The sequence below is a fragment of the Manis javanica genome, chromosome 15 (assembly GCF_040802235.1).
Source record: "Manis javanica isolate MJ-LG chromosome 15, MJ_LKY, whole genome shotgun sequence".
Taxonomy (NCBI): domain Eukaryota; kingdom Metazoa; phylum Chordata; class Mammalia; order Pholidota; family Manidae; genus Manis; species Manis javanica.
Genome location: NC_133170.1, coordinates 88061401 through 88087851, shown reverse-complemented (window position 1 = coordinate 88087851; position 26451 = coordinate 88061401). Strand labels below are relative to the sequence as shown.

The 26451-nt window shown below is 46.8% G+C and overlaps 2 protein-coding genes and 1 long non-coding RNA gene across 20 annotated transcripts in view; 1 reads left to right on the top strand and 2 right to left on the bottom strand.

Annotated features, from left to right (window-relative positions):
- NINL (ninein like) overlaps positions 1-26451 on the bottom strand; it is a 167575-nt gene that overhangs the window by 82431 nt on the left and 58693 nt on the right. The gene's annotated exons all lie outside the window — the stretch shown is intronic.
- LOC108387170 (uncharacterized) lies at positions 2492-25554 on the bottom strand. Of its 17 annotated transcripts, none has more exons than XM_073223072.1 (5): positions 25300-25554; positions 9080-9155; positions 8419-8545; positions 8030-8128; positions 2492-5712 (listed from the first exon to the last, which is right to left on the bottom strand). In XM_073223072.1, the coding sequence occupies exons 1-5, from the start codon at positions 25524-25526 to the stop codon at positions 3785-3787; spliced, it is 2457 nt and encodes an 818-aa protein (XP_073079173.1). In that variant the 5' UTR covers positions 25527-25554; the 3' UTR covers positions 2492-3784. The 17 variants fall into 17 exon arrangements, with proteins under 17 accessions (XP_073079173.1, XP_073079176.1, XP_073079175.1 ...); XM_073223075.1 differs by having other exon boundaries at positions 8030-8104; XM_073223074.1 differs by having other exon boundaries at positions 2492-5715; positions 8030-8104; positions 25300-25552.
- LOC140846509 (uncharacterized) lies at positions 9938-19304 on the top strand. Its single transcript, XR_012125670.1, has 3 exons — positions 9938-10067; positions 17356-17548; positions 18985-19304. It is a non-coding gene; the product is annotated as an uncharacterized lncRNA (long non-coding RNA).

Sequence of the window (26451 nt, the reverse complement as noted above, 5' to 3'; positions counted from 1 at the left end):
AGGGACCAGTTATGGCCCACTGGGGAAGTCAGTGAGCTTTTAAGTGCTATCTGATACCTTTTAGTGTCCCCTGGAAGTCTGATGTCAGTTCCTTCAGCTAGCCTTATACCCCTGGGACTGGTAGACTCAGTGGATTGTAGACCTTCAGACCTTCAGAAGTGTTGGTCCGTGTTCCAAGGGGAGCAGGGGTTGCTGAGTTGGCTGTCTGGGTGAGGTGGAAACAGACCCAGCAGGGTGGCTGGATGGTCCAACTAAAGGTTTGGATGATTCTAGCCATATGGCAGTTTCTGACTGGCATATTTAGGAAGGGTCTCTGCTGTGGTGTTAGGAGCTAAGAAGATGAGTAATATTGACAAAGAATGGATTGGAGCAGAACACAAGGTACAGGTAGTGATTTGCCTTGGGGAGAAATCTGGGAAAATTCTATGTAGCCATAGGTCCTGGATTATTGTATCTAAGGAGGTGCATGCCAAGTAATGGAAGAGTGCTTCTATTAGAACGGTCAAGAAACAAGCAAAGTTATGAAGAGAGAGACTCATGGGATTGTTTAGCCATGCCATCAGTTTCTTCATCCTCAGGAAGCAGCCCAGTGATCTTCAGGGATATGTGTCCTGTTGGTGTGAGCTGGAAAAGGGGACCCTTTCTGAGAGGAAAAGTGGACCCAGGAGGAATGACCTTTTCATTTGGCCACAGTTGGGGTCATCAGGATTACTTGAAAGGGCCCCATTCTTTTTAGTTTTAGACCCTAGGATAGACTGAGGGGCTTCATAAATAACCTGTCTTCAGATCGTAGAACACAGCAGTGAGGGCGTGTAGGTTGTCAGAGGGTTTTTGGAGGGTGGAGTCAGCATAGTTGCAGGTGAGATGTCTAAGGGTTATAAGTAAATAATTCATGAAGGAATGGTATCTTTGAGTTTGAGGTGGAAAAACTGATGGTATTAAGGGGCCTTCCATACAGAACCTCAAAGAGGCTAAGCATAAAGAGGTTTGTGGGGGAGAGACCAGAATTTAAAAATGGCCAAGAGCAGGAGCTTAGCCCAATCCAAATGAACCTGAGGGAAAACTTGGTTAGGGTTTGCTTGAGGTGATTAGCCCCCTCTACCTTACCTGAGGTCTCGGGTTGATACATGATGTCGAATTTCCAGGTTATATTTATGGAAGAGGCCACCTTTTGAGTGATCTGTGAGTTGAATTTAGGTCCATTATCGGTTTGCATAGAGGTTGGCTGTCCAAAGCGCGGGGATGATTTCAGTGAGTAGGGTATATGCTACTGTGGAAGAAATTGTTTGATGTAGCAAAGGCCTCTATCCACCCAGAGGTGTCAACCATGAAAAGTAGGTATCTTTAGTTCTTTACCAGAGGCATATGGCTAAACTCTGCCAGTCAGTGCTGGGGAGGTATCCCCAGAACTGAAGGGCAGGGAATTGGGGAGGTCCTGCATGTTGGTGGTTTCACATACAGAGCATTAGGTGATAATCTTTTGTAGGGAGGTCCTGAGACCAGGAGTAAGATGTATGTGGGCTCTAGGAACTGGAACACAGGGAATGATCTGGCATGGAACTGGCCATGGAAAGATGAAAGTAATTTATTTTGTAAGCCTTCAGAAGGACCAATTTTCCATGGAGGAACCAACATTGTTCTTCTTGTAGTGCCCCATTCTTTGCATACAGCTAGTTCTGATAGAGTGACTAGGGAGGGATAAGAGGGAAAAGGAAACAGCGAATGGAGAGAGGGTTGACAGCTGTTTGTTTGCTACTGTATCAGTTTTGTTATTTCCACAAATAATGTTTCCACGATTTTATCCTGTCAGGTAGTATTTGATGGCCTTTGCAATGAAATACAGCAGGTCTCTGAGGTAGAAGTGCTACCTCTATGAGATCTTGAGTTACGGGTCCATTTTGCATAGGGGTGTTTTTTGCTGTTAGGAATCCTCTTGTTCCAGATCTGGGCATATGAATGCAGGATATTATAAGCATATTCAGAGCCTGCATAGAAGTTGATAGTTTTACCTTTTGTGAGAGTAAGAGCTCTGGTGAGTGCAGTAAGTTGTGCTGGTGTGAAGTCGTCACTGCGGGGAGGGCAGCTGCCTCAACTACTTCCCAGGGCAGGTAGGACTGGCTGTCATGATAGCCCTCAGTGATGGCATACCCTACCTGGGAGGAGATGGCCTTCGAAACACTTCCATCAATAAGCAAGTGAGGAGATTGCAGAATATGTTCTGAGGTTATGGGATGGAAGCGGGTGAGAGTGACATCAAGGAGCTTGGTGCACTCATGTTGGGAGGTGGTCTGGGCAGTTAGGTAGTGGGAAGAGGGAGGTGGGGTTTAGGATACAAGAGCAGAAGATACTCCAGGGTGTAGAAGCTGACAGATAAGATTTGTTCTTGTGCAGCGAGATATTCCCCAAATACCTATTTTACCACCCGTGTTGTGAGGCTGTTCTGGGTACCACTTGTGTGTCGGCTCTCTGTAAAGGAGACACTGAGATGATACCGAATAAGACAAGGCTTTTATTTAGTGTGTGAGAACATGGGGAGGAGCCAAGGGTGGCTGGGAGGGGGCGCAACAGGAGCGTTTGGTGGAAGAGTCTGGACTGCTGTGTAGCCTCACAGGGGATGTGTCAACAACAGTCCTACCATTATCCCCGGGCTGTCATCACTGGATCAGACCAGCACACAGGATGCCCAGCCAGGCAGAAGGCCTGGTCTCCAGGAGAGAGACTACATTTCCCCCAGTAACCTGGGTAACTCCCTCCCCTCCCCAGGCATCTGTTTCTCAAACCTGGACCTTGTCTCAGAATCTGCTATAAATATTCATGAAGACAAAGACTTATGTTTCCTCCTGTTCAGGGAAAGTCTCCAAGTTCAAGTCTCAGTAGTCCTGCAGTTACCCCCAGCCTCCATGACACATCTGTGAGCGAGGTCACAGGACCAGCTGTAGCTTTGTAAAGCAGCAGTTACTGGATGGAAAGGGCAGCCCACTACAGGCTGACCCAGAGGTGCTGACACTCAGCCATCAGCTCACTGCACCTTGATCCTTCCCTTAAGGAAGCCCCTTAAGAAAGAAATTGCAGTAATTGCTACTCATGCATCCCTAGTCAAGGGGCTCCTGAAGTTCCTCTGGAACTTTGATGGGGAGGGGACAGATGGTGATCAGATTTCCTGTGCGTCTGTTGACTTCTAAGTAAAGCTTTGGCCACACTGTGCACACAAGTACTTCCCCATTGACTGGAAGCTTTGATATCCACAGGCATGATTATGACTCATCTTTCTCACCCTGCATCACACACAGGTTCTTGTCTCCATGTGTGCCTTGGGACCAGGGGAGAGATGACTGTCCTCTAAGGCCTTGTGCACATCCCCACACAACTGCCTCTCTCATAACTGTGTCATCACCTACTGCTGTATGACTTGTCAGTACTCCAGTGCTTGCTCTCCTGGAAAGCTATAGGATTCTCTCCTGAGCATATTTTCTCACACATGATGAGGTCAGACTCATTGGTATAGACTAAAAACAGTCCTTGCATACAAAAGACTTCTTCCTTAAGCATGAGTTCTGGTGTTTTTCAGGCCGGACTGCCAGAGAGAACATTACCCCCACTCACTACAGGCATCTATATAGATTCTCACCCGTGTTTCCACAGGTGGGACACTAGGGATAATTTTTGGATTAAAGTTTAAATACACTCTATATACACAATAGGCTACCCCTTGAGTACTTTCTTAAGTCTCAGAAGATTTGATTTAAAGCTAAAACTTTACCTACATCACTCAAACAAACTGCTCCTACCCTGAGTGTTTCAGCTGGTGGTAGATCATGGATGACTTTTGGGTAAAGCCTTTTCCACACTCCTTGCAGACAAAAGGCTTCTGGCCTGAGTGTTTCCACTGGTGGGAGATCAGGTAAGATTTTTCAATAAAGCCTTGTCCACACTCCTCGCACAAAAATGGCTTCTGGCCTGAGTGTTTCCACTGGTGGGAGATCAGCTTTGATTTTTGGATAAAGCCTTGTCCACACTCCTTGCACACAAAAGGCTTCTGGCCTGAGTGTTTCCACTGGTGGGAGATCAGGTAAGATTTTTGGATAAAGCCTTGTCCACACTCCTTGCACACAAAAGGCTTCTGGCCTGAGTGTTTCCTCTGGTGGCAGATCAGGTATGATTTTTTGACAAAGCTTTGTCCACACTCCTTGCACACAAAAGGCTTCTGGCCTGAGTGTTTCCACTGGTGGGTGGTCAGGTTTGATTTTTGGATAAAGCCTTGTCCACACTCCTTGCACACAAAAGGCTTCTGGCCTGAGTGTTTCCACTGGTGGGAAACCAGAGATGATTTGTGCATCAAGCCTTGTCCACAATCCTTACACACAAAAGGCTTCTGGCCTGAGTGTTTCCACTGGTGGTAGATCAACTGTGAATTTTTGATAAAGCCTTGTCCACACTCCTTGCACACAAAAGGCTTCTGGCCTGAGTGTTTCCATTGGTGGGAGATCAGGTAAGATTTTTGGATAAAGCCTTGTCCACACTCCTTGCACATAAAAGGCTTCTGGCCTGAGTGTTTCCACTGGTGGGAAATCAGGTGTGATTTTTGTATAAAGCCCTCTCCACACTCCTTGCACACAAAAGGCTTCTGGCCTGAGTGTTTCCGCTGGTGGGAGATCAGCTTTGGTTTTTGGGTATAGCCTTGTCCACACTCCTTGCACACAAAAGGCTTCTCCCCTGTGTGTGTCCATTGGTGCAAAACCAGAGATGATTTTGTGGTAAAGCCATGCTCACACTTCTTGCACACAAATGGCTTCTCCCCTGAGTGTGTCCTCTGATGGACTATAAGGTATGATTTTCTGACAAAGCCTTTTCCACACTCCTTGCACACGAAAGGCTTCTCCCCTGTGTGTTTCCACTGGTGAGAAACCAGAGATGATTTTTGGAGAAATCCTTGCCCACACTCCTTGCACACAAAGGGCTTCTCCCCTGTGTGTTTCCACTGGTGAGAAACCAGAGATGATTTTTGGAGAAATCCTTGCCCACACTCCTTGCATATAAAGGGCTTCTCCCCTGAGTGTGTCTTCTTGTATGTTACGAGGTTTGGCTTATCACTGAAGTCTGGCCCACCCTCCCTGCACATATATGGACTCTCTCCTGGGTGCATCTTCTGGTGCAAGAATAGTCCTGACTTATCAATAAAGTCCTGTCCACACTCCATGAATGTTAAAAGATTCTGTCCATGATGTGCTTTTCTGTGTTCGAGTAGCTTTGTCTTCTGGCTAAAGCCTTGCCCACACTCTGCACATCTGAATACTTCCCATCCCAAATTTTCTCTTTCTTTTAACAGTTTGCCTGTCTCTTTAGGATTTCCCCTCTGGGCTTGGCTACTATCAATTTCCACCACTGTGTTCCTTTGATCCAGACTTACTGCATTAGTGGGGTTTGAGCTGACAGATGCCCGCAAGGTCTGACTCCCCCTCCTCAACAAGGTCGGGGAGTTTTCTGTCTCTTGACCTTCTGCCCTATCACTCCAGTCACTCTGATGAGAGAGTTCTTCCTGCTCTTGTTCCTGGTGCTCCAGGCCAGGACTCTTTCCCTGTGGGTAATTTGTTGCATGTATGCCTGGAGACACCTGAGTAGAATGGTCATGAATTGTGTGCCAGATGAGGGCGTGCTGACCGCAGAAGGCCAGTGGGTGGCTGACGGGAAACAGATGGATTTCTGGCTTTGCTTCTGCTGAAGAGAAAGTGCCCAGTCAGGATGGTCACAGGTAAGGCAGCCTGGGCCACCACCTCGCACAAGGGTACCCCTCACAGGCCCTGCTCCTGCATCTAGTTCAAAGCTTGTATCTTCCCTTAGAGAGAAATGTACACACTGAAAAATGATTTCCTCCATAGTCTGTTTTCTAAATTACAGTTAGAGCATCATCTAGATTATAAATTCTCCTCAGCTTAAAAAGGAATGAAATTTTACTGTTTGTGACAACATTCATGGGTCCTGAGTCATTATGTTAATTCAAATATGACAAAGACAAATACTGTGTGATAGCACCAGTAAGTGTGATCTGAAGAACAAAACTGAAACAGACTGATAGGTAACAAAATGATGGACAACAAAGGAGGGCTACGGGCTGCTGGGGAGGTAGGCAAAACAAGGTGAGGGGATGAAGATGTACAAACTTCAAGTTATAATATATGTTAGTTATGGTAGCGACTGTAGAGCTCAGGGTGTACAGTCAATACTGTGATAACTTTGTGAGATGATGAGCTCACCTCCATGCAGACCACAGGTCAGGGGCAAATAAAAAATATGCTGGTGTTATCATAGAAGGCCCAGTAGGATTCCATTAACACCAAGTTCCAGAACTGGCCAAGTGCTGCCCACTGGGCAGAACCACAGTAGCAGTGGCCTTGGGGAACGGGGAGTTGGGAAAGAACCATGAAGCTGCCTGAGGGGATTTGCTGGGGAACCACAGTTCTCAGCTCACACAGGGGTGTGCACATGAGAACACACTGCCTGTCATTGCAGGTCTGCATGTGGCATGGTATTTGGACTCTACCTACAAAGACCCACATGGAAATATCTGAATACTGGTTAGACTGACTTCCATGCAGAAGGGCTCATGGGTTAGAGGAAATGTTGTCTGCAACTCCCTTTGACAGCACCAGACATAAAATGGGCTCTTGGACAACTAGAGGAAGGCACAGATGGGGAAACATGTCATCAAGAATACAGAGCAAAACACTAAGTGTTGAGTCCAGGAAGTTACAAAAATTTCAGACTGTTGGCAAAATGTACTGCAGGATGTAAATTTAAAAGACACATGGTACAAAAACATGTTAAATGGTTAATGCTATCAAAACAAATCTAGTGAACATACTATTAAGATCAGAATACTATTATTATATACTGGAGATGAAATGATACGATGACCAAGATTTGTTTCAAAATAATCAAACAGTGGGAGAAGAGGGTGAGAGTGGGAACAGGCAGGACTGCCCCCAAGAGAGTGAAACCTGCAGATTTGTCCACACAGCTCATCACAGTCTTACATCTATACACTAAGAATGGGAACAAAGTGTTACCATAATGACACAATAACACTTCAATTCATCAGGGAGAAATGGAACAGCTGTTGTGAAATCGAAGACTTAAAATTCATTTCACAAATACTGAATGAATAGTTCAGACCGACCCACACATGTCAACTAAATCAGCAAAGACATATGAGCTGAGAAACGACAACAATCTACAGGATGTGTTCACGGCCGAGGCTCAGCGAGGATTCCTGCAGCAGGACACAAGGAGACTTCCAAGCACATGACGGCCACTTCAACTTGATTCAGCTAAGAGGTTTCCCAAGAAGGGCCTAGGTATCACCAAGGACAAATGAAGCCTAAAACCAACACCTTCAGCCTAATAAGAACATACACTACAAACTTACACTTGTCCACAGCCAAAAAAGGAGCGTCAGCTCTCAGAAGAATCTCCTGTGATCCGACCATAAGAGTCTCAGAGAGGGAGGCCCACGGGGCACACAGAAGGGAACAAGTGGCCCAAAGGGGAACCCCCATTGCTCCAAGAAAGCGAGTCCGGCTGACAGGTGTGGAAAAGAACAGTGACAAGCAGTCCCCATGGTGCCCAACTCCAGAGAGCAGCCCCCCAAAGGCAGTGCCTCTGGGGCACAAGAGGGGAAAGGAAGAAGTGAACCCAGAGACAATGGTGGAGAGAAGAAGAGGTGGAAGATGGGATGGACAGGGTCCTGCAGGACAATAACAAAGAGAAGACACCCCACTGCTGCCTCAGAGAGCCAGGTGGTCAGCAAGGCCACAGTGGGAAAGCCTGCTGGGGAGAAGGAGGGCTTCCTGCAGGAGGAAGGTGTCAGGGAACCTAGGACATGCCCTTACTTGTTCAAGACAATGATGGTGTAGGAGGCACACTGGGCCAGGCAGCCTTAGAAGCCATGGTATGGGAGGAAAGCTTCCTGCCAGTGCCTCTGAACAGCCATCCCTGACCTGCAAGGCCAGTGTCCACCCAAGGCTCCCCTCACCTGGACAAGGGCCTGGCCGATGTCTTTTCTCTTCCCTCCAGGGCTCTTCCCCTCGTTCCAGCCAAGTGATGAGGTCTGGTTTAGAACAGGGAATTCCTGCTTAGTGGGAAAAAGGGGCAGGTCACTCTTGATTATAGCCTGAGGGGCTATTTTTGGCATCCAGACCTGGGCGGTGGGAATGAGCTTGAAAGCATGCATTCTAGGCCCTCCTTGTTCCAGTCAGGTGGTTGATTGTGTGTAAGGAGAGCACTGGCAAGGTGGGGAACCTGGCTGAGATGGGCGGTGGTGTGCTGTGTCTTCTGGGCTTGGAGTAGTGCCTGGTCTCAGCCAGACCCCAGGTAGTTAGGTGCACAGGAAGCAAAACTGCCATGAGGGGAGCCCCCACTCACCCAGTGAGACCAGGTGGCTGAAGTTCTCCAGCATCACGTGTCTGTACAGGGTCCTCTGCGCAGGGCTCAGCAGCTCCCATTCCTTCTGCGTGAAATCCACAGCCACATCCTCAAACGTCACAAAAGCCTGCAACACAAACCCAGGCCTGCTCACCAGGAGGCTGCGAGCCACAGCCGGGCCATGTGCGGGCACGGGGGCTGCATCCATCCCCAGCTTTGCAGGTGACCACCAGGTGCCAGACCTTCCACACTGCAGGCGGTGGTTCCCAGGGGCAGCCTGAGACGGACAGCACGTCTGCCCTCCTCCCCAGCCCGAGGACCTGCCTCATCCCACAGGGGCTGATCAGGCAGCCCGTCCTGCTGGAAGCCTCGGCCACCGCTGCCTACGGCCCCTCCCCTCACACACCAACCAACCGATCTTCACTCGGCACTGGAACAAGGACATCCATCATCTGCTTCAGTTTTCTTTGTGTGCTGCTCACTCATCACCACTTGATGCAGTTCCTGCCCCGTCCCCCACAGGGAGGCAGCCAGGCCAGGCAAGTCACTTCCTGAGGATGGCTGCTGCCTTGGCCCTGTACCAATGAGGCAGCCACCAGGGCAGGTGAAGGGAATGGGTTCATCCTATGATGATAAAGATGGGACATCTGGTACGTCTCACCTCTCTCCCAGTCTTGCAGGGTCCCAGAGCCACCTTCCTGCTCTCCATGGAGAAGGGAACCCCTTGGAGGGCTGCTCTGTGGGAGGGAAAGAGAGTAAGAGGGTGCCTGGGTGCACCTGTCCTGTGGAAGGCAGGGTGGATCCTAGCAGTGGGGTGCAGTCCGAGGGCACCAGCAAAGCCACCAACAGGGTCCTCAAAAGTGCAGAGGGAGCCAGGCTATTTACTGGCACAGCTCCATGCTGGGGCCTGGGCATGAGGGCTCAGTATCCTGGGAGCTGAGTGATCTTTTTCTTACAATGTTGAGTGAATGGGAGACAGGCTTGGGACACCCAAGGGGAACTACTGCCTTTAAGGTTAGAACCCAGAGCTCCAGGAGACTCATGACAATTCTGTTGCCTGTCCCAGCCTCAATTTCCCTGTGCTTAAAGGAGGGATAACCACAGGGCACAGACTAGAGGCCACACCTACATGGTGTTGACTTAATGCAGAGCATACTACTAACCTCAAGGGCAAAGCCCAAGGGAGACATGGGGAGCCTAATGTGGGGAGACACTGGTATCAAAGCAACATCCCACCGCAGACCAACTGTAAGCAGTGAGCTCTCCCACCAGAACCCCTCCCCCATTTATGGCAATGACATAGCGTGTCTGCGGAGCAGGTGTCAGGTCACACTGCAGAGGTCTCAGGGGGATTTCTGATCAGAGGTGGATGGGCAGAGGCTTCCCCACAGGATCACTTCTAACAGCAACTGTGCCCTACCTCCACCCCTCATACACCCAAGGTCAGGGGACCAAGGCTGAGAAACCAGGATTGGAACAGTTCCCAGTATCTCAACGCACCATCAGCAGGAGTGCTGTGGTGAACAAGAAGCCCTGAGACACAGAGTCGGCCTCACATTTGTGAAATGCTGCAATTTGGATCCTGGTGCAGCAAAGTACCTGTGAAGCACTTTACCAGGAATTGTTGTGATCGGAACATGAGCCGGATGGTAGGTAGTACTAAAGAGTTATTAATTTTGTTATCTTAAGAAATCTTTGGTTTCTAAAAAACAAACCTTTACCTGTTATAGAAAACCCACTGAACTATTTATGAGTGAATGTGATCTCTGAGTTATGTTTTCACAATATGGACCATATATGGTAACATTTACAATTGGGTAATATGTCCAAGGGAGTTTGTCATACTCTTCTCAATTTCCTTTTTAAAAATTAAGGGAGAAGTATTTTGGAAAAAAGATGGTAGTGGGAGAGTGAGGCAGAAACCTCCTCCCAAAACCACATATACCACAAAAATACTGCAAATTCAACTAATTCTGAAAGAGTAACCCAAAGACTACAGAACTGACTGCCTACATCTAGGGAAAAGAGAAGACCTCACAAAAAAGGGTAAAGTAGCAAACCCATGATCACATGGGACATAAGTCCTCCCTCCACCCCAGCTTACAGGCAGGAAGTAGAAAAATGGAGACAGAATGGAGTAGAAGCCCAGAACTGCTAAACACCCACCCCTGGAGATCTGTTCCTGGTACATAAAGTCATATCACATGGTGCTCTGGAGATTAGTGGACTTGGAAAGCAAAGACAGGCAGAATACTCAGAGTGACTGAGATTCCTGCCACTGGCAGAGAACAATTACCCACAACTGGCCAGTCTGGGACATAAGAAAGGTGGGCACTTTAAAAGCTTCCCAAGAGTGAGAGGCCTGCTAAAGGGGCAAGAATTACATGGAGCTTGCTGCTCAGTAGAAAGGACAGGTGGACAAAATCATACCAGCAACCTTAGCCCAGCAGGTTGGGAACTTTCAGGAGCTTCAGGTACTCCAACCCCATGGCTGGCAACGCAGCACTGAGGTCCCACACTGCAATATGCAGACTGCCACTCCATCCTCCCCAACAGCACTGGTTCTTAAACCTACTGCCTGCGCCATTGTGCTATGCCAGCCAGAGGGTGGCCCCACCTATGGCAGCTACAAGCGTATAACGCAGAGGTCCCACCCGGCATGGTCAGCTCACTGGCCCTGGGAGTGGAGGCAGGCCTGCAGCTTGGAAGCAGGAAAAATTTCTTTCAAAAGGCACTGGCATTGCATCCCTGCACCCATCACCATTGCAGCAGGGGCTGAGCAGCTCTAGAAAGTGGAGCAAAAAAATCTTCTACAAACAAATCCCTTAAAAACCAGAAATAGGCCTAAGTGAAACTGAAATCACCAATCTCCCTGATAGAGGTTTCAAAATAAAAGTCATAAACATGCTCATGGAACTACAGAAAAATATTGAAGATCTCAGGGAGGATTTCAAGAATGAAGAACTTTGAAAAATACAGTATCTGAAATGAAACATGCAATGGAGAGATTCAAAAGTAGATTGGATGAGGCAGAGGACCTGCTAAATGAAATAGAAATCAGAGAAGAGGAAAACAAGCTGAAGCAGAGAGAGAAAAGGATCTGTAGGAATGAAAGAATAATGAGAGAACTGTGCGACCAATCCAAGTGGAACAATATTCGCATTATAGGGGTACCAGAAGAAGAAGAGAGAGAAAGGGATAGACAGTCTCTTTAAGGAAATAGCTGCTGAAAACTTCCCCAGGCTGGGGAAGGAAATAGTTTCTCCGGAAATGTAAGTGCACAGACATCCCAACACAAGGGACCCAAGGAGGACAACACCAAGACATATAATAATTACAATGGCAAAGATTAAGGATAAGGACAGAGTATTAAAAGCAGCCAGAGAGAGAAATAAGATCACATACAAAAGAAACCCCATCAGACTTCTTAGCATAAACCTTACAGGCCAGAAGGGAGTGGCATGATATAGTTAATGAAATGAAGCAAAAGGCCCTGAAACCAAGAATACTTCACTCCACAAGATTATCATTTAAACTTGAAACAGGGATTAAACAATTTTCAGATAACTAAAAGTTGTTTGAATTTAACTCCCCAAAACACTCTCTACAGTGTATTTTAAAGGACCTGATAGAGGTGGAAGTACTCCTAAGGCTAAATAGCTCTCACCAGAGAAAATGAAACCATAGCAAATGAAGTAGGCCAATTAATTACTAAGAACATGCAAAATTAAATCAACTACCAACAAAGTCACTCAAGGGATACACAAAGAGTACAGAATATGACACCTGTTATATAAAGAGTGAAGGAGGAAGAAAAAGAAGGGAAAAAGAGAACCATTAGATTGTGCTTGTAATAGTGTAATAAGTGAGGTAAGTTAGACTGACGGTAACAGAGCTACTCTTGAACATTCGGTAACCACGAATCCAAAGCCCAAAATGGCAAAAAGGACATATCTATTAATAATCACCCTAATTGTAAATGGACTGAATGCACCAATCAAAAGACATAGAGAATGGATATAAAACACAAGAACAAGCTATATGCTGCAAACTAGAGGCTCACTTCAAACCCAAAGACATATACAGACTAAAAGTGAAGGGATGAAAAAGATATTTCATGAAAACAATAGAGAGCAAAAAGCAGGAATTGCAGTTCTTGTATCAGAAAAAATACACTTGAAAACAAAGAAAGTATCAAGAGACAAGGACATTATATAATGATAAGGGGTTCAGTCCAACAAGATGATATAACCATTATAAATATCTAGGCATCCAAATAGGAGGACCTAAATATGTGAAACAAAGAGTAACAGAATTAAAGGGGGAATAGAATGCACTGTATTCATTTTAGGAGAATTCAACAAAACACTCACCCCAAAGTACAGGTCACGTACACAGAAAATAAGTAAGACGCAGAAGCACTGAACAACACATTAGAGCTGGTGGACCTAACAGACATCTATAGAACACTCCACTCAAGAGCAGCAGGATACGCATTCTTCTCTAGTACACATGGAACATTTTCCAGAATAGATCACAAACTAGGCTACAAAAAGGGCCGCTATAAACTGAAAAAGACTGAAATTGTGCCATCCAGCTTCTAAGACCAGAAAGGTATGAAAATATAAATAAATATACAATGAAAACAAAACGCTAACGAACACATGGAGTCTTAACAACATGCTCCTAAATAATTAATGTATCAATGACCAAATAAAAACAGATCAAGCAATATACAGAAAGAGATGAAAACAACAACTCAACATGCCAAAACCTGTGGGATGCTGCAAAGGCAGTTCTAAGAGGAAAATATATTGCAATACAAGCTTACCTCAAAAAAAGAATAATGCCAAATGAACAGTCTAAACTCACAATTAATAAAACTAGAAAAGAAAAGAACAAATGAGACACAAAGTCAGTATAAGGAGAGACATAACAAAGATGAGAGCAGAAAAAAAATTGAGAGTAAAACAATAGAAAGCATCAATGAAATCAGGAGTTGGTTCTTTGAGAAAATAAATAAAATAGATAAACCCATAGCCAGATTACCAAGAAAGAGAGCCTACACACACACAACAGAATCAGAAAAGAGAAAGGAAAAATCACCATGGACACCATGAAAATACACAGAATTATTAGAAAATACTATAAAGATTTATATACTAACAAATTGGATAATCTAGAAAAAGTGGACAACTTTCTAGAAAAATACAACCTCCCAAGACTGACCTAGGAAGAAACAGAAAATCTGAACAAACCAATTACCAGCAAGGAAATTGAACTGGTAATACAAAAATCTACATAGGAACAAAAACCCTGTACCAGATGGCTTCACTGCTGAGTTTTATCAGTCATTTAGAGAAGACATATGCCCATTCTCCTTAAAGTTTTCCAAAAAGTAGAGGAGGGTATACTTCCAAACCCATTCTATGAAGCAAGCATCACTCTAATCCCGAACCAGAGAAAGACACCACACACACACACGAGTTACAGAACAATAGACCTCATGAACATGAAAAAATCCTGAACAAAATATTAGGAAACCAAATTAAAAAATACATTAAAAAGTTCTTCCACCATGCTCCAGTGACATTTACTCCAAGGATGCAAGGATGGTGTAGTATTCAAAAACCCATCAACACCATACACCACATCAGCAAAAAGAAGGACAAAATCACATGATCATCTCCATAGATGCTGAAAAACATCTGAAAAAATTCAATATCCATTCATGATAAAAACTCAACAAAATGGGTATAGTTAGTAAGTACCTCAACATAATAAAGGCCATATATGACAAACCCACAGCCAACATCATACTTAACAATGAGAAGCTGAAAGCTTTTCCTTTAAGATCAGGAACAAGAGAAGGATGCCCACTCTCCCCACTTTTATTCAACATAGTACTGGAATTTCCAGCCATGGCATCAGACAACACAAAGAAATAAAATGCATCCAAATTGGTAAGGAAGAACTTAAACTGTGACTGTTTAAAGATGACATGATATTCTACATAAAAACCCCTAAAGAATCCACTCCAAAAGTACTAGAACTAATAACTGAACTCAGCAAAGTTGCAGGATACAAAATTAATACACAGAAATCTGTTGCATTCCTACATACTAATGATGGACTAGCAGAAAGAGAAATCAGGAAAACAATTCCAATCACAATTGCATCAAAAAGAATAAAATATCAAGGGAGGAACAACCTAAGACAGGCACAGTCGCAGGGGGGCCATCAGGTGAGAATTTGGGGATCAACAGAGGTGAGGCTCAGAACCTCACCCCCCCTGCTTTGAGAGAAATCTTCTGCATCCGTGGATGTTTTGCTGCCCTTGTCTAGCTTGGATTAATACTTAGTCCATAGGCACACACCTGATCATCTGATCATCTACATTTGCCCTCTTACAGCACTAAACTATGTTTTCTACCTTTATCTTGCATCTACCTACCACTTCAGCATTTTATTAAAAATAAAAATAATAATAATAATAGGAGAAATGTGGGATCAACATATAAATCAAGTACAAAAATCAAACGAATATTCATATTTGACCTGATTGTTTATAGGTCATAATGCATGATCAAAACCGAAAGTTTCTGTGATGAATGCCCTTGTACTGTTCACCATGTAAGAATTTATTCACTATGTAAGAATTCGTTCACCATGTAAGAACTTGTTCGTTATGCTTCAGAAGATTGGAGACTGACGAGAATTAGGCTTGAGATGGATTAATGATTGTACATTGAGCGTTGACCCCCCTATACTGAATTTTATTGTTGTTAACAACCATTTGATCAATAAATATGAGAGAAGCCCTCTCAAAAAATAAAAAATAAAAAATAAAAAAATAAAAAAAAAGAATAAAATACCTAGGAATAAACCCAATGTAGGAGAAAGACCTATACCCTGAAAACTGTAAGACACTCATGAGAGAAATTAAAGAAGATACCAATACAGAGAAATACATCCCATGCTCATGGATAGAAATAATTAATATTGTCAAAATGGCCATCCTGCCTAATGCAATCTACAGATTCAGTGTAATCCCTATCAAAATACCAACAGCACTCTTCAATGAACTAGAACAATTAGCTCTATGATTCATATGGAATCACAAAAAAACCCTGAATAGCCAAAAGCAATCCTGAGAAGGAAGAATAAAGCTTGGGGGATTATGCTCCCCGACTTCAAGCTCTACCACAAAGCCACAGTAATCAAAACAACTTGGTACTGGCACAAGAACAGACCCATAGAGCAAAGGAACAGAAGAGAGAGCCTGGATATGAACCCACACATATATGTCTAATTAATATACAATGAAGGAGCTGTGGATATACAATGGGGAAAAGACAGTGTCTTCAACAACTGGTGTTGACAAAAAAGACAGCTACATGTAAGAGAATGAAACTGGATTATTTTCTAACTCTATACACAGAGGTAAACTTGAAATGCATCAAAGACCTGAATCTAAGTCATGAAACTATAAAAACTCAGAGGAAAACACAGGAAAAAAATCTCTTGAATATAAACATGAGCAGTTTTTTCAAGAACACATTTCCTCAGGCAAGGGACACAAAAGCAAAAATGAACAAATGGGACTACATCAAACTGAAAAGCATCTACACAGCAAAGGACTCCATCACTAGAACAAAAATGCATCCTACAGGATGGGAGAATATATTCATAAACCAGTCATCTGATAAGGGGTTAACATCCAAAACATATAAATAAACTCACACACCTTAACACCCCAAAAACCAAATAACCCAAATATAAAATGGGTGGAAAATATAGAGACACTTCTCTAAAAAAGAAATCTAAATGGCTAACAAGCACATGAAAAGATGCTTAATATTGCTAATCATCAGGGAAATGCAAATTAAAACCACAATGAGATTTCATCTCACACCAGTTATGATGGCCAAATTCTAAACAAAAGGAAGAAAAAATGTGGGCAAGGATGGAGAGAAAGGGGAACTCTCCTACACTGTTGGTGGGAATGTAAATTAGTTCAACCATTGTGGAAAGCAATATGGAAGTTCCTCAAAAAATTAAAAATAGAAATACCATTTGACCTAGGAATTCCACTGCTAGGAATTTACCAAAACAAAACAGGATTTCTGACTCAAAAAGACAGATGCACCCATATATTTATTGCAGCTCTATTTACAATAGCCAAGATAGGGAAGCAACATAAGTGTCCATCAGTAAGTGAATGGATAAAGATACGGTACATACAGTGAAATATTATTCAGCCATAAAAAGAAAACACATCCCGCCATTAGAGACAACATGGACAGAGCTAGAGGGCCTTATGCTCAGTGAAACAAGCCAGGAGGAGAAAGGTAAGTACCAAACAATTTCACTCACTGAGTATAACAATGAAGCAAAACTGAAGGAACAAACAGCAGCAGACTCAGACACTCCAAGAAGGGACTAGTGGTTACCAACGGGAGTGGGTTGGGGAGGGTGGCTGGGAGGGAGGAGGAGAGGGTTTAAGGGGCACCATAATTTGTAATCACAATACAGGTAGGTCACAGGGAAGACAGTAGAGCATGGAGAAGAATAGTAGTGACTCTGGAGCATCTTACTACATTGATGGAAAATGACTGCAATAAGTTGGGGGAGGGGGAGTTCACAATTGGGTGAGTGTTGAAACCACAATGCTGTTCATGTGAAACCTTTACAAGATTGTATGGAAATTCTACTTTAATACAAAAAATAAATAAATTAGTAGGGGGAATGTAAGCACAGCATAGAGGATACAGTCAATAGTTTTGTTATATGTTTCTATATTGATAGCTAGACAGTAACTACACTAGTTGGGGTGAATATTGAATAATGGATGTAATTGCTGAGTCACCAGGTCATATACTTGAAACAATATATAAATTATTCTTCAGTAACATGTCATAAATATTAAACTTTCAGACTTTGAAGAAAAAGAAAAAATGGCCAAAGAATGCCTCAAATTATTAGCAAGACCTGAATCTAAAAGCCCAAAACATCCATCTCGCAAACCCCAAGAAGGATGACCCCAGAGAGCCTCACTGAGGTAGCAGAGCCCTCAAGCATGCTGACCGGAGCCAGAGCTGTAAGAACCCAGGGTCGGCAGGAGGAGGAGGTGAGGACAACGGCGGTGCTGGCCACTCGGGGAGAAATCGCCACCGTGAGCGGAAACCTGGGGAGAGAGGGCGCTGCCTGTCATCTGCACTGGCCACACTCAGTTGTTCCGTCACACTCACAGGGCGGGAGCGGGTTCCCAGTTTGTGGCTCAATCACAGATTCTCAGTATCATTACAAACATTTAGACAGTTCAGAGCAAATATTTTTCCAAATGCTGAGTGGCCTTAAGAAAGTTCCCAGAGACATTAAAGAGCTGTTTCTTAATAATAATTTCCAGACACAGTTGTTTTGTGGGGAAAGGGTCCATAGAGCTCCCTACTCCGCTGTCCCCAAAGTCTGAATTTTTGGTTATATTTTGAGCACAAATAGGGCCAAGTAGTCAGGTGAGTGGTGGGCGCATCATCTGTCCTCCCGGGCACATGGGTACAGGCAGCACAGAAGTAGATTACGGGGAAGAACCCAGAAGGTGGGAGGGAGGGAGTTGGGGGAATATCTGGCAAAGTCGGAGAGAGGGCCCGTCACCTCGTGAAGGAGGAGACGCCTGTCCACACGTGGGAGCTGCACCTTCACCAAGACGCACAAGGAGAGAACAGGAGAGAGAAGTGAAAAGTACCTGCTGAACACTAGACAGTTCTCTTCCCAAGCCTTTCATACTAACGGCCCCGAGCACGGAATCAAAAGTGCACAGACGTTTTTGAGTCCACTAGGGAGAGTTCCATGGGACCAAGTAGTTGGTGAAATTAGGGGATTGTTAAATTTGTAGTGTGATAATGGAGGCAAAGACGAGTTATAGAGCAAAGCAACCACACTCGCGCTCAGGAAGCCTGCTGCAGTGTTTCCAGATGAATGAGGTCTGACTGGGCTCAAGACACGGTATGAAAATGGAAAGCTTAGGGTTAGGGTGGGGCCTGGAGGAGATACAAATAACCAACTGGGACTGGTGAGGGGCATCAAGACATTATATATTGTATTTCAATTAATGTTTAAGCATTTTTCATTATAAATTTTAAACATGGATTCTCTTTTTCCAAATAAATGGGAAGAAGAGAAGAGTCCTCTCTACAGGCCCAGAGTGGAGACCCCCACGAGCTCTGGTTCTTCTGACTCATACCACCTGCCGACATTCATGGGCATCAACATGTGCAGAAACAGAAATTGAGAGCCAGAGAAAGCAGCTTAATATAGTTAGCTGTAACTTAGCTACGAATGCCACACACACTGGAAATATTTAGCTCCTTTTATATTCCATTAAATTTTTGAGTGAAAATGTCATTTTCGGGTGATGAGAATTTTTAAAAATTGATTCTGATGATGGAAACTCAACTACTTACATTTATCAAAACTTAATGAGCTGTAACTTAAAATGAGTTGAGTTTTACTGTGTTGAAATTTACCTCAATAAAGCTGAATATTTCTTCCTCTGCTATCCTGCAGGTTGGTTGAGAGAATAAACAGTGGCAAGGACTGTAAAGCCCAGGACCTAGACAGAAGCATTCAGGAAATGCTAACTGAACCATTTTTCACAAGGCCGGTTCTACACCAGGCACGTGGTAGGCTTACACAGCACCGAGAGGAGCGCGGACAGACGTGTCCTGAGCAAGGGGCTGGGATCTGGGGAAACGTTTCTCGCTGAGAGGCTTGGTGGCCCGAGAAGCAGCTGCGGCTCTGAGATCACACGGCACAGTGCAGCTCACAGGCCGTCAGTCACGGCCGGGGGAAAGCCCTCCTGGCTTGCAGCAGAGACGGTAACAGGCAAGGAGTACCCAACCCAGGCGACTGTCCTCCCTACGCCCGGCACAGTCCCCTCTCCTGTGGGCACAGGACTGGAGGCAGCAGAGCGGGTGGCTACAGGAGTGTGTCCTGGGAAATTCCCAAACCTGGGGTATGACCACCTCTTGTTCTGGGAATAATGAATATTTTGATTCCATCTAGGTGAGAAAGGAAGCAGGAATCAGGCTGCCAGTCATCCTAAAGGATTTCACTAGGGACACAAAAGTCAGTCTGATTTGTCTTCTTTTGAGCCTTCCTGGCTGGTTTTCCTCTGTGAGCCTTGAGATACATCAAGAAAAGCTCAGGACATCTTCACAGCACAGTAGAGCCCACCTGGCTGACTCAGGGACTCTGCAGCTTACACAGCCCTTTCCAGTGTGGCCACCATGGGGATGCACAGAATTCCATTTCACTTTGTGAAGGAAAGTGACCTTCCAATGACCAACCCATTTGGTGGCCTCATACGACTCACTTGGCTTTAAGTGTTCCATTCTGCATATCTGCTTGGAGCTCCCTTCTACCTGTCATTTTCACTGCTGCATGTTTTCAATTAAATATTTTATTATCCCTCAATTTATCTTCTAAAAGGGACTATAAGTGCCTGCCTAGGAACTTGAATGGAGCCAGTGCCCAAGTCATGCTCACTGGGTAGAAATGGGGATTCATGGACTCATGACACCAAGGTCATAGTCTTTAAAGGGTGAGGCCATGTGGAAGCTGTGTTTGGACTCTCGTGTCCCTGTAGAATTCATTTCCACTGCCTTCCATCTTCTGTCCCTTCGTCCACCATGCTAGGGCTCTGATACATTTGGGTGCAGATCTTCTTAGCTGGGAGAATCTCTGCTGGGGATGTTTTCCAGTGTCGCACATTCCCTCTACACTCACTTCTTCTCAGGAGTGTCTCCTCAAGTCTGTGCACTGGTTTAGGCCCCAGCACTCAGTCTGCTAATGGATGATGTGCATTTTCCAGGTTAAAGGGAGTCTGGTGCCCTGATTCCTAGTAATGGTGCCCTGTGTGCAAAGAGGCCTTTGTTTTCTTCACCTTACTGATCCTTATGTCTTTAAGAAGCTATGTAGAGAGATTTGGTAGCTGTTACTACCCTATGGGAACAGAGTGTGATATTTAAATGTTTTGATGCATCTTACATTTTTGAATCATATGAAAATTCTCCAATCATATAATTGTGAAAAAATTATGAGTTGCTTTTGTTTTTTAAATTAAAACTAATGCTCTACAGTCTTCAGGAATATCTGCTAGCTACTTAGGAGCCATATTATCAGGTGTGAGCAGACCTTTTTAAAGAGTTCTGTGTTTGACTGAATTCGGTAATGAACTCTGGGGCACCACTTTGATCCTTTTGATCCTTCGATCCATCACTCTCCTGTGTCATGGCCATGTCCTGAATGTGATCTGTATCTGGAATCAATTTTTTCTCTGAAGAGAATAAAGAGTGTTTTTTGGGGTAGACAATGATAAAATTGAGAGTTGCATGCTCTAACTTAAAACAAAAGTTTTCATAAGCTGCTTCTGTCTCTCATTCATCATATCATCAGTATTCTCCCCATATGGACCTCCAGCCCCTGACATCTGCCCCATGTTCTTCATGATCTGGAAGTAACATCTTCTTGCCCAGTTACTGATGCCCTAGAGCAGCCACAGGGATAGGACTTTTAAAAAAGACTTTAAAAAAGCTCTCCTATCTTAAGCCACATAATTTCAGAGTTTTATGGTAGCTGTAGTTCCCTTCTCCATTACTTTAACAGACCTGGGAAACCATTCTCCCTTGACAAATGGGGAAAATGAGGTTCAAACACTTGGAACCCACACACACTTCAGGAAATAGGCAGCACTTTACTATCTGTTCCACAGCAAGAGGGGTGAGGGTCTCATACCATCCAATCCCCTTGGACACACCTGGACGTCCCCTATGCTCTTCCCCTGGGAACATTCTGAAGTCATCTAGATCTAACAATTAGGTTAGCAACCCACAGAGGCAGAAAACACAGAGGAAGGGCAGTTTGGGGTATAGAGGTGAGGACAGAACCCCAGACTGGAAAGTGTGCAGCTGGAAATACCTGTGAAATATGGACGTGGACATGAACAAAGGGTATCTGGCCTGGAGTTATGAGGTGAACATGGGTGGCTGAATAAACTGCACACATGAAGCTCCTAGAAGGACTGTCTTCCTTTCCCCACCTCATCACACAACAAAGCAAGAAAACATACTGTATTTCATCAAATGCAAGATGCCACTGACCCCAAGATGAATGACTGAAAGACAAAACCTGCTCAAAATCTACCATGATGCTATGACAGCACTGATTTTAACATGCATCACAAATTCAGAGATGCTACAAGATAGAAAAAAAGATGTATCTTAGAAGAGATGAAATACGGAAGCATTTTCATTGGTAAGAGATATTTAGACTGCAGTGAACACAGGGTAGATGTTTGTTTCTGTAACTTTAGATTCTGATATTTCAAATTTATAGAAAAGTTGCATTAAAACAGGAGAAAAAAATTCCCGAACATCCGGTTCCCAGCTAACTTCACGAACTGTTTTCACCTGGCCCCATTTATCAGGCAAATTTTATCATCTCTCCACTCTCACTCTTACCCCATTTTGAACTCTGTTTCAGACTTTGTGCCATGTTGTCCTCAAGACTTGAATATGTATTTTCTGACCGCAAGGGCATAGGCACAGGACAATGGTTAAACTTGGGAAATGAAGGCACACTATTTTCTACCATCACTGGCTTCCAATTTTGTCCACCATCCCAATAATGACATTTCTAGCCATCTTTCTTCCCCTTTCCCAACCCATTCCTCTCTAAAGCATTGTGTTTATGCAGTAATCGGGCCCCTGGGTCCTGTCTCAGCTGCACACTGCCTTATGTTTCTTTGTGTGTTCCCACCTTGAGGTTTTTGAAGAGCACAGAGGCAGCAGTTGTCTAGAATACTGCACAAATGGACACTACCTGAGGTCTGCACACAGGAGATGCAGCTGATGGTGGGAATGCCCCTGGGCATGGTGTGTCCTTCTCAGGACCCCTTATCAGGAGGCACTGGTGTCTCCTTAGTGATGATGCTGACTGATCCCACAGCTAAGCTGGTATCCACAGCAGGGCAGTCATTCAGTCATTGTAAGAATATGAATTATGAGAATTTTAAGAGGTAAAATCTACAACCATTGAAGTCTTTTTCTTCAAGTACAATTTCATATAATGCAAGGTCAAAAGGAGTTTAAAATGTATCTAGAAGTACTGAATTTTAAAGACGCACAGTCACATGAACTGTCACATAGATTTTATACGTCTACAGAGCAGGGCCTGGCCACGTGTGCCTTAGGCAGGATGCCTACAAACATCCTGTTGGAAGCATTTCCTTTGGCAGGTGACCAGAAGTGAGAACAGGCCATTCCTATAGAAGGTGGCATTAGAAATGGGGAATCTGTGTTTCTGGCTGAGTTTGGGGGCACTCTCACCCAATCACTGACTTTGGTTTAGGTTCTGTAGAGCAGTGACCTCACTGAAACCACAGGCCAGAATCAGTCACCTGAACCCAGGCAGCCAGCTGGCTCTCAGGCGCTGAGACATCAGCTTCCTGGGCCAAACAGCACCCCTTCCCTGTTCTTTAAAAAAGGGACAGTGAGTTATCAGTTTTACTGCTTATTCAGAGGGTGTCACACTCATCCCTCCCACCCCTTCTTTGTGGGGAGGGGTCACCCGCAAATGGACACCTGGGCATGTGCCCCAATTGTCAGGCTTCGTCCAAGTCCATGAACACAGCCAGAAGCTGGGAGGCCCAGCGGACGGACAGACCCAGCACATCCCTCTTCAGGCTACCGCAGCACAGAGCAGGTAGACACAGGCCGGACTCAATGAGCTCCCCCTGGGGTGTGGCCAGCTGCTTGACAGTCTCCATTGAACAGGCTGCCCTACTGACTTTTAGGTAGCTTGTAACTACTTACCATTTGTTGTGCTCTTGAAGCTAAATTTCGAACCAAAGACTGTTTCGTTACTATTCTACATGTTGGGTCCTGCTTACAGTTTCATGCCCCCTGTGACCCTGAGGAAACTCCACAGGCCCCAGGGTGAAGGGCGCTCCGATGGGGACCTCCCTGGCAGGCCCTGCCCACCACCCATCTCCACACCCACTAGCGAGGGTCAGGGTTTCTCGCAGTGGCCCTTCCAGCCCCAGGCTCACATTTGAAATGTTATTTCTGGGGTCAGGAGCGCACACCATACCCGCAGGAGGCCCAGCGTAGTTACTGAGACTCCCTCTTCCTTACAAATGGAAGTGGGGGTGACGGCTATTGCTGCTCCCCATGCACAGATCAGATGAGCCGCGCTGTTCAGCAGCACCGAGCTCCTTGCGTTCTGAGGAACAGGGACGACCCAGTCGACTGGGCAGCCAAGCGGGAGGCGACCTCACGTGCTTGGGCCAAAGTCTGCAGACATCTGCCCCGCACCCTGAGCGCTGCGTGCCCCAAGCACAGACACAAACCCCAGCCCTGAGGTGGAGACGACATGGGACCCTCTCCACTGACTGCTGAGAAGAGGGAGATTCGGCCAAATGCCTTACAACGGAGGCAAAGCGCGCCAGGCTCTCCCTGCAGAGCGGAGTCTCCATCCAAACCACAGTCCCCAGGGCGACTGCTCAGTACGCCAACGGAAGCAGGGCTGTGGCAGTGCCCCGTCCCTCACACTCCCCTGTGCGCCCCATCAATCCAACGGGGGACCAGGGTGTTAGGCTGGAGGAAGGAAAAGCAAGGACATGCAAACAGAACAGAGAGATGCCATAAAAGGAGAACAGACCAGACCCCGAGGTCCGTGCCTTATACGGAAAGGGGACAGCGCTCCCTGAATTCCATCCTCCTGATGTGCCAACTAAGCCCCGGATGTCAGCCTCCTCCCTCTTGGAAGGAAAAAAAGTTTCTAGTTGTCTATCATGTCACCTTTAGCCAATCATACCTCTCCACGCCCCCTAGGATAGCCGGCCCACTCCTCCCCTCCTAGCCCCTTTTAAGCCCCCACCTCCCTGACCCGGCGCGCCTTCCCGGGTGTATTAACGCAGACTGGTGAACTTCGCCGGGGATTGTGCTCAAACTGCCTGGCCCTTTGTTGCCTCTCGTCGCCTGCTTATTTCAGTTAGAATTTATCTTACAGAGAGAAGCGCAGGCTGGGCAAACCCATCTCCGGAGTTCCCGCTCCACAGTCCGCCAGCGCTGAGCCACCAGCGGCAAGCGGCAGCCCCCTGCGACCTGCCTCATCCACCCTGCGCCCGCCCCCCCGCGCCCTGCGCCCGCGCCCCCGCGCCCTGCTCCCGCGCTCCCCCGCCCCTGCGCCCGCGCTCCCGCCGTGCGTCCGCGCTCCAGCCACCTGCGTCCGCGCTCCCGCGCGCTGCCGGCAAAGCACCGCCCACCATCTCTCCCGTTAGCCCCAGAGCGGGCTTACCTCCTCTGCACACCTGGACCGCGGGGAACCGCAGGGGCGGGACCTCGCTGACTGGCAGGTGCCTGACCAATGCCGTGCCAGGGACAGAGGGGCGGAGACCAGTGGCGCCGTCTCTCCATCCCAGCCGGATACGGCAGGCTGTGAACCAGCCATTGATGCGCCGGTGGCCCAAGGCTGGGCTGGAGATGCGGCGGTTTCTGTCGCGCGCCCCACACGGTCCTACAAAGGTTCCCCACTGCGGGGCAGCTCTGCGCCCGGGGGATGCTGCTGCGGCCTGGCTGCCCTGCTGGCAGCGCACGGCTAGGGCTCCGCGGGGACGGGCGGCAGCCAGGGGCCCGGCCGGCAGGGGTCGCGCCCCTGGCCAGCGGCGCGTCGGGGCATCCAGGCGCGGGCATCGGGCACACGCTGCCCGCCGCCGGCCCTGCCCGGAGTTTCCCGCCACCTCGGCGAAGGGGAGGGAGGCCGGCGCGCATTCCTGCACTGTACCGCCCGCCCCGGCGGGGGCCCCGGTTCCCTATTTACCGCGGCCCCACGCCGCACTCCCCCTCCGGACGAGCGAGCCGCGAGCGACTTACGGAACCTGGGGCGCAGGCCCAATACCGGTCGTTGCCTCCCACCGACGCGGGGGCTCCTCCCGGGACGCGTGGGACTCGGGTGCTGGAGGCCGCCGGGCAGCGCGCCTCTCGCCCAGTCACCACCCCGCCCCTGCGTGCGCCCGGCGGGTGACTGGGCCGGACGGGGCGAATCATGGGCTCAGCTGTCTGGGGCGGGCGGGTCTTCCGGACCAGAAGCCATTGGGGGCGGGCCGGAGGGCGGTGCTGGGCTAGGGATCCCCCGGCCGGGGCGTCCGGAAAAGTTGGGGTCCCCAGGAGTGAGTCCCGTAGCCGACCGCGCCTTCTCCGCGAGCAGCGTCTCCGCTGCGGGGTTTGGCTCCCACTACCCCCCGGCTAACATCCTCTTTTGGAAACAGCCCGAGGAGCCGCCAGCCAGGCCTAAAGCTACAAGTGGTCGGTGGAGGAAAGCGCAACACCCCGGTCTTGCCCGTCCTGTCTTCCCATCATATGCGCAATGCATCAGTTTTACTGAGCATCAGGTGGTACCAGGCATTGTCCTAGGGGCTGAGAATAGGGCAGCAGTGGGGAACAATTCCCGAACGTCAGTGAGCTGTGGAAAAATGTGAGCTCGTTAAACTTGCTAAGGAGAAGCCTAATGGGAAATGGGCACAAGGCGTGCAGCGGTCATTTACTGAAGCTGGAAATAATCCTATTGCATAGTTCAGTTTGTTTTCAAGGTAAACACCTGTCACCCTCTCATCGCATTTGGTCTGTCTCTAGAGCACATTTGATGTCCGGAGAGATTAATGATGCAAAAGAAAGAAGAAACTACCTATTTCTGACGGAGTTTCTTGTACCTTGAGGTTCCAAAGAAGGCTCATAACAGGTGCCATATCAGGTCAAACCCACAGCCCCTTCCTCCCCAAGCTTTCTCCTCTCCTCTTCCTATGTGTAGGACAGATGACCTGAATCTTGCCCCCAAACTACTTTAGTCAGACGTTCCTTCCCTCAAGGCTTTTCTCAGCTGCACACTTACTGGATGGAGGGATCCAGAAGCATTAACCTGCACCCAAGATCCTTCCCAGACACCCCAGTCCATCGTTCCAACTGCTCCCGTCAC

Coding starts and splice junctions, on each gene's coding strand:
- LOC108387170 (XM_073223072.1), bottom strand. CDS start 25,526: ATGATTCGCCCCGTCCGGCCCAGTCACCCGCCGGGCGCACGCAGGGGC. Junction 8,546..9,079: donor CCTGCAAGACTGGGAGAGAG/GTGAGACGTACC, acceptor TTTGTGTTGCAG/GCTTTTGTGACGTTTGAGGA. Junction 5,713..8,029: donor TCGGCCAGGCCCTTGTCCAG/GTGAGGGGAGCC, acceptor TCTCTTCAGCAG/AAGCAAAGCCAGAAATCCAT.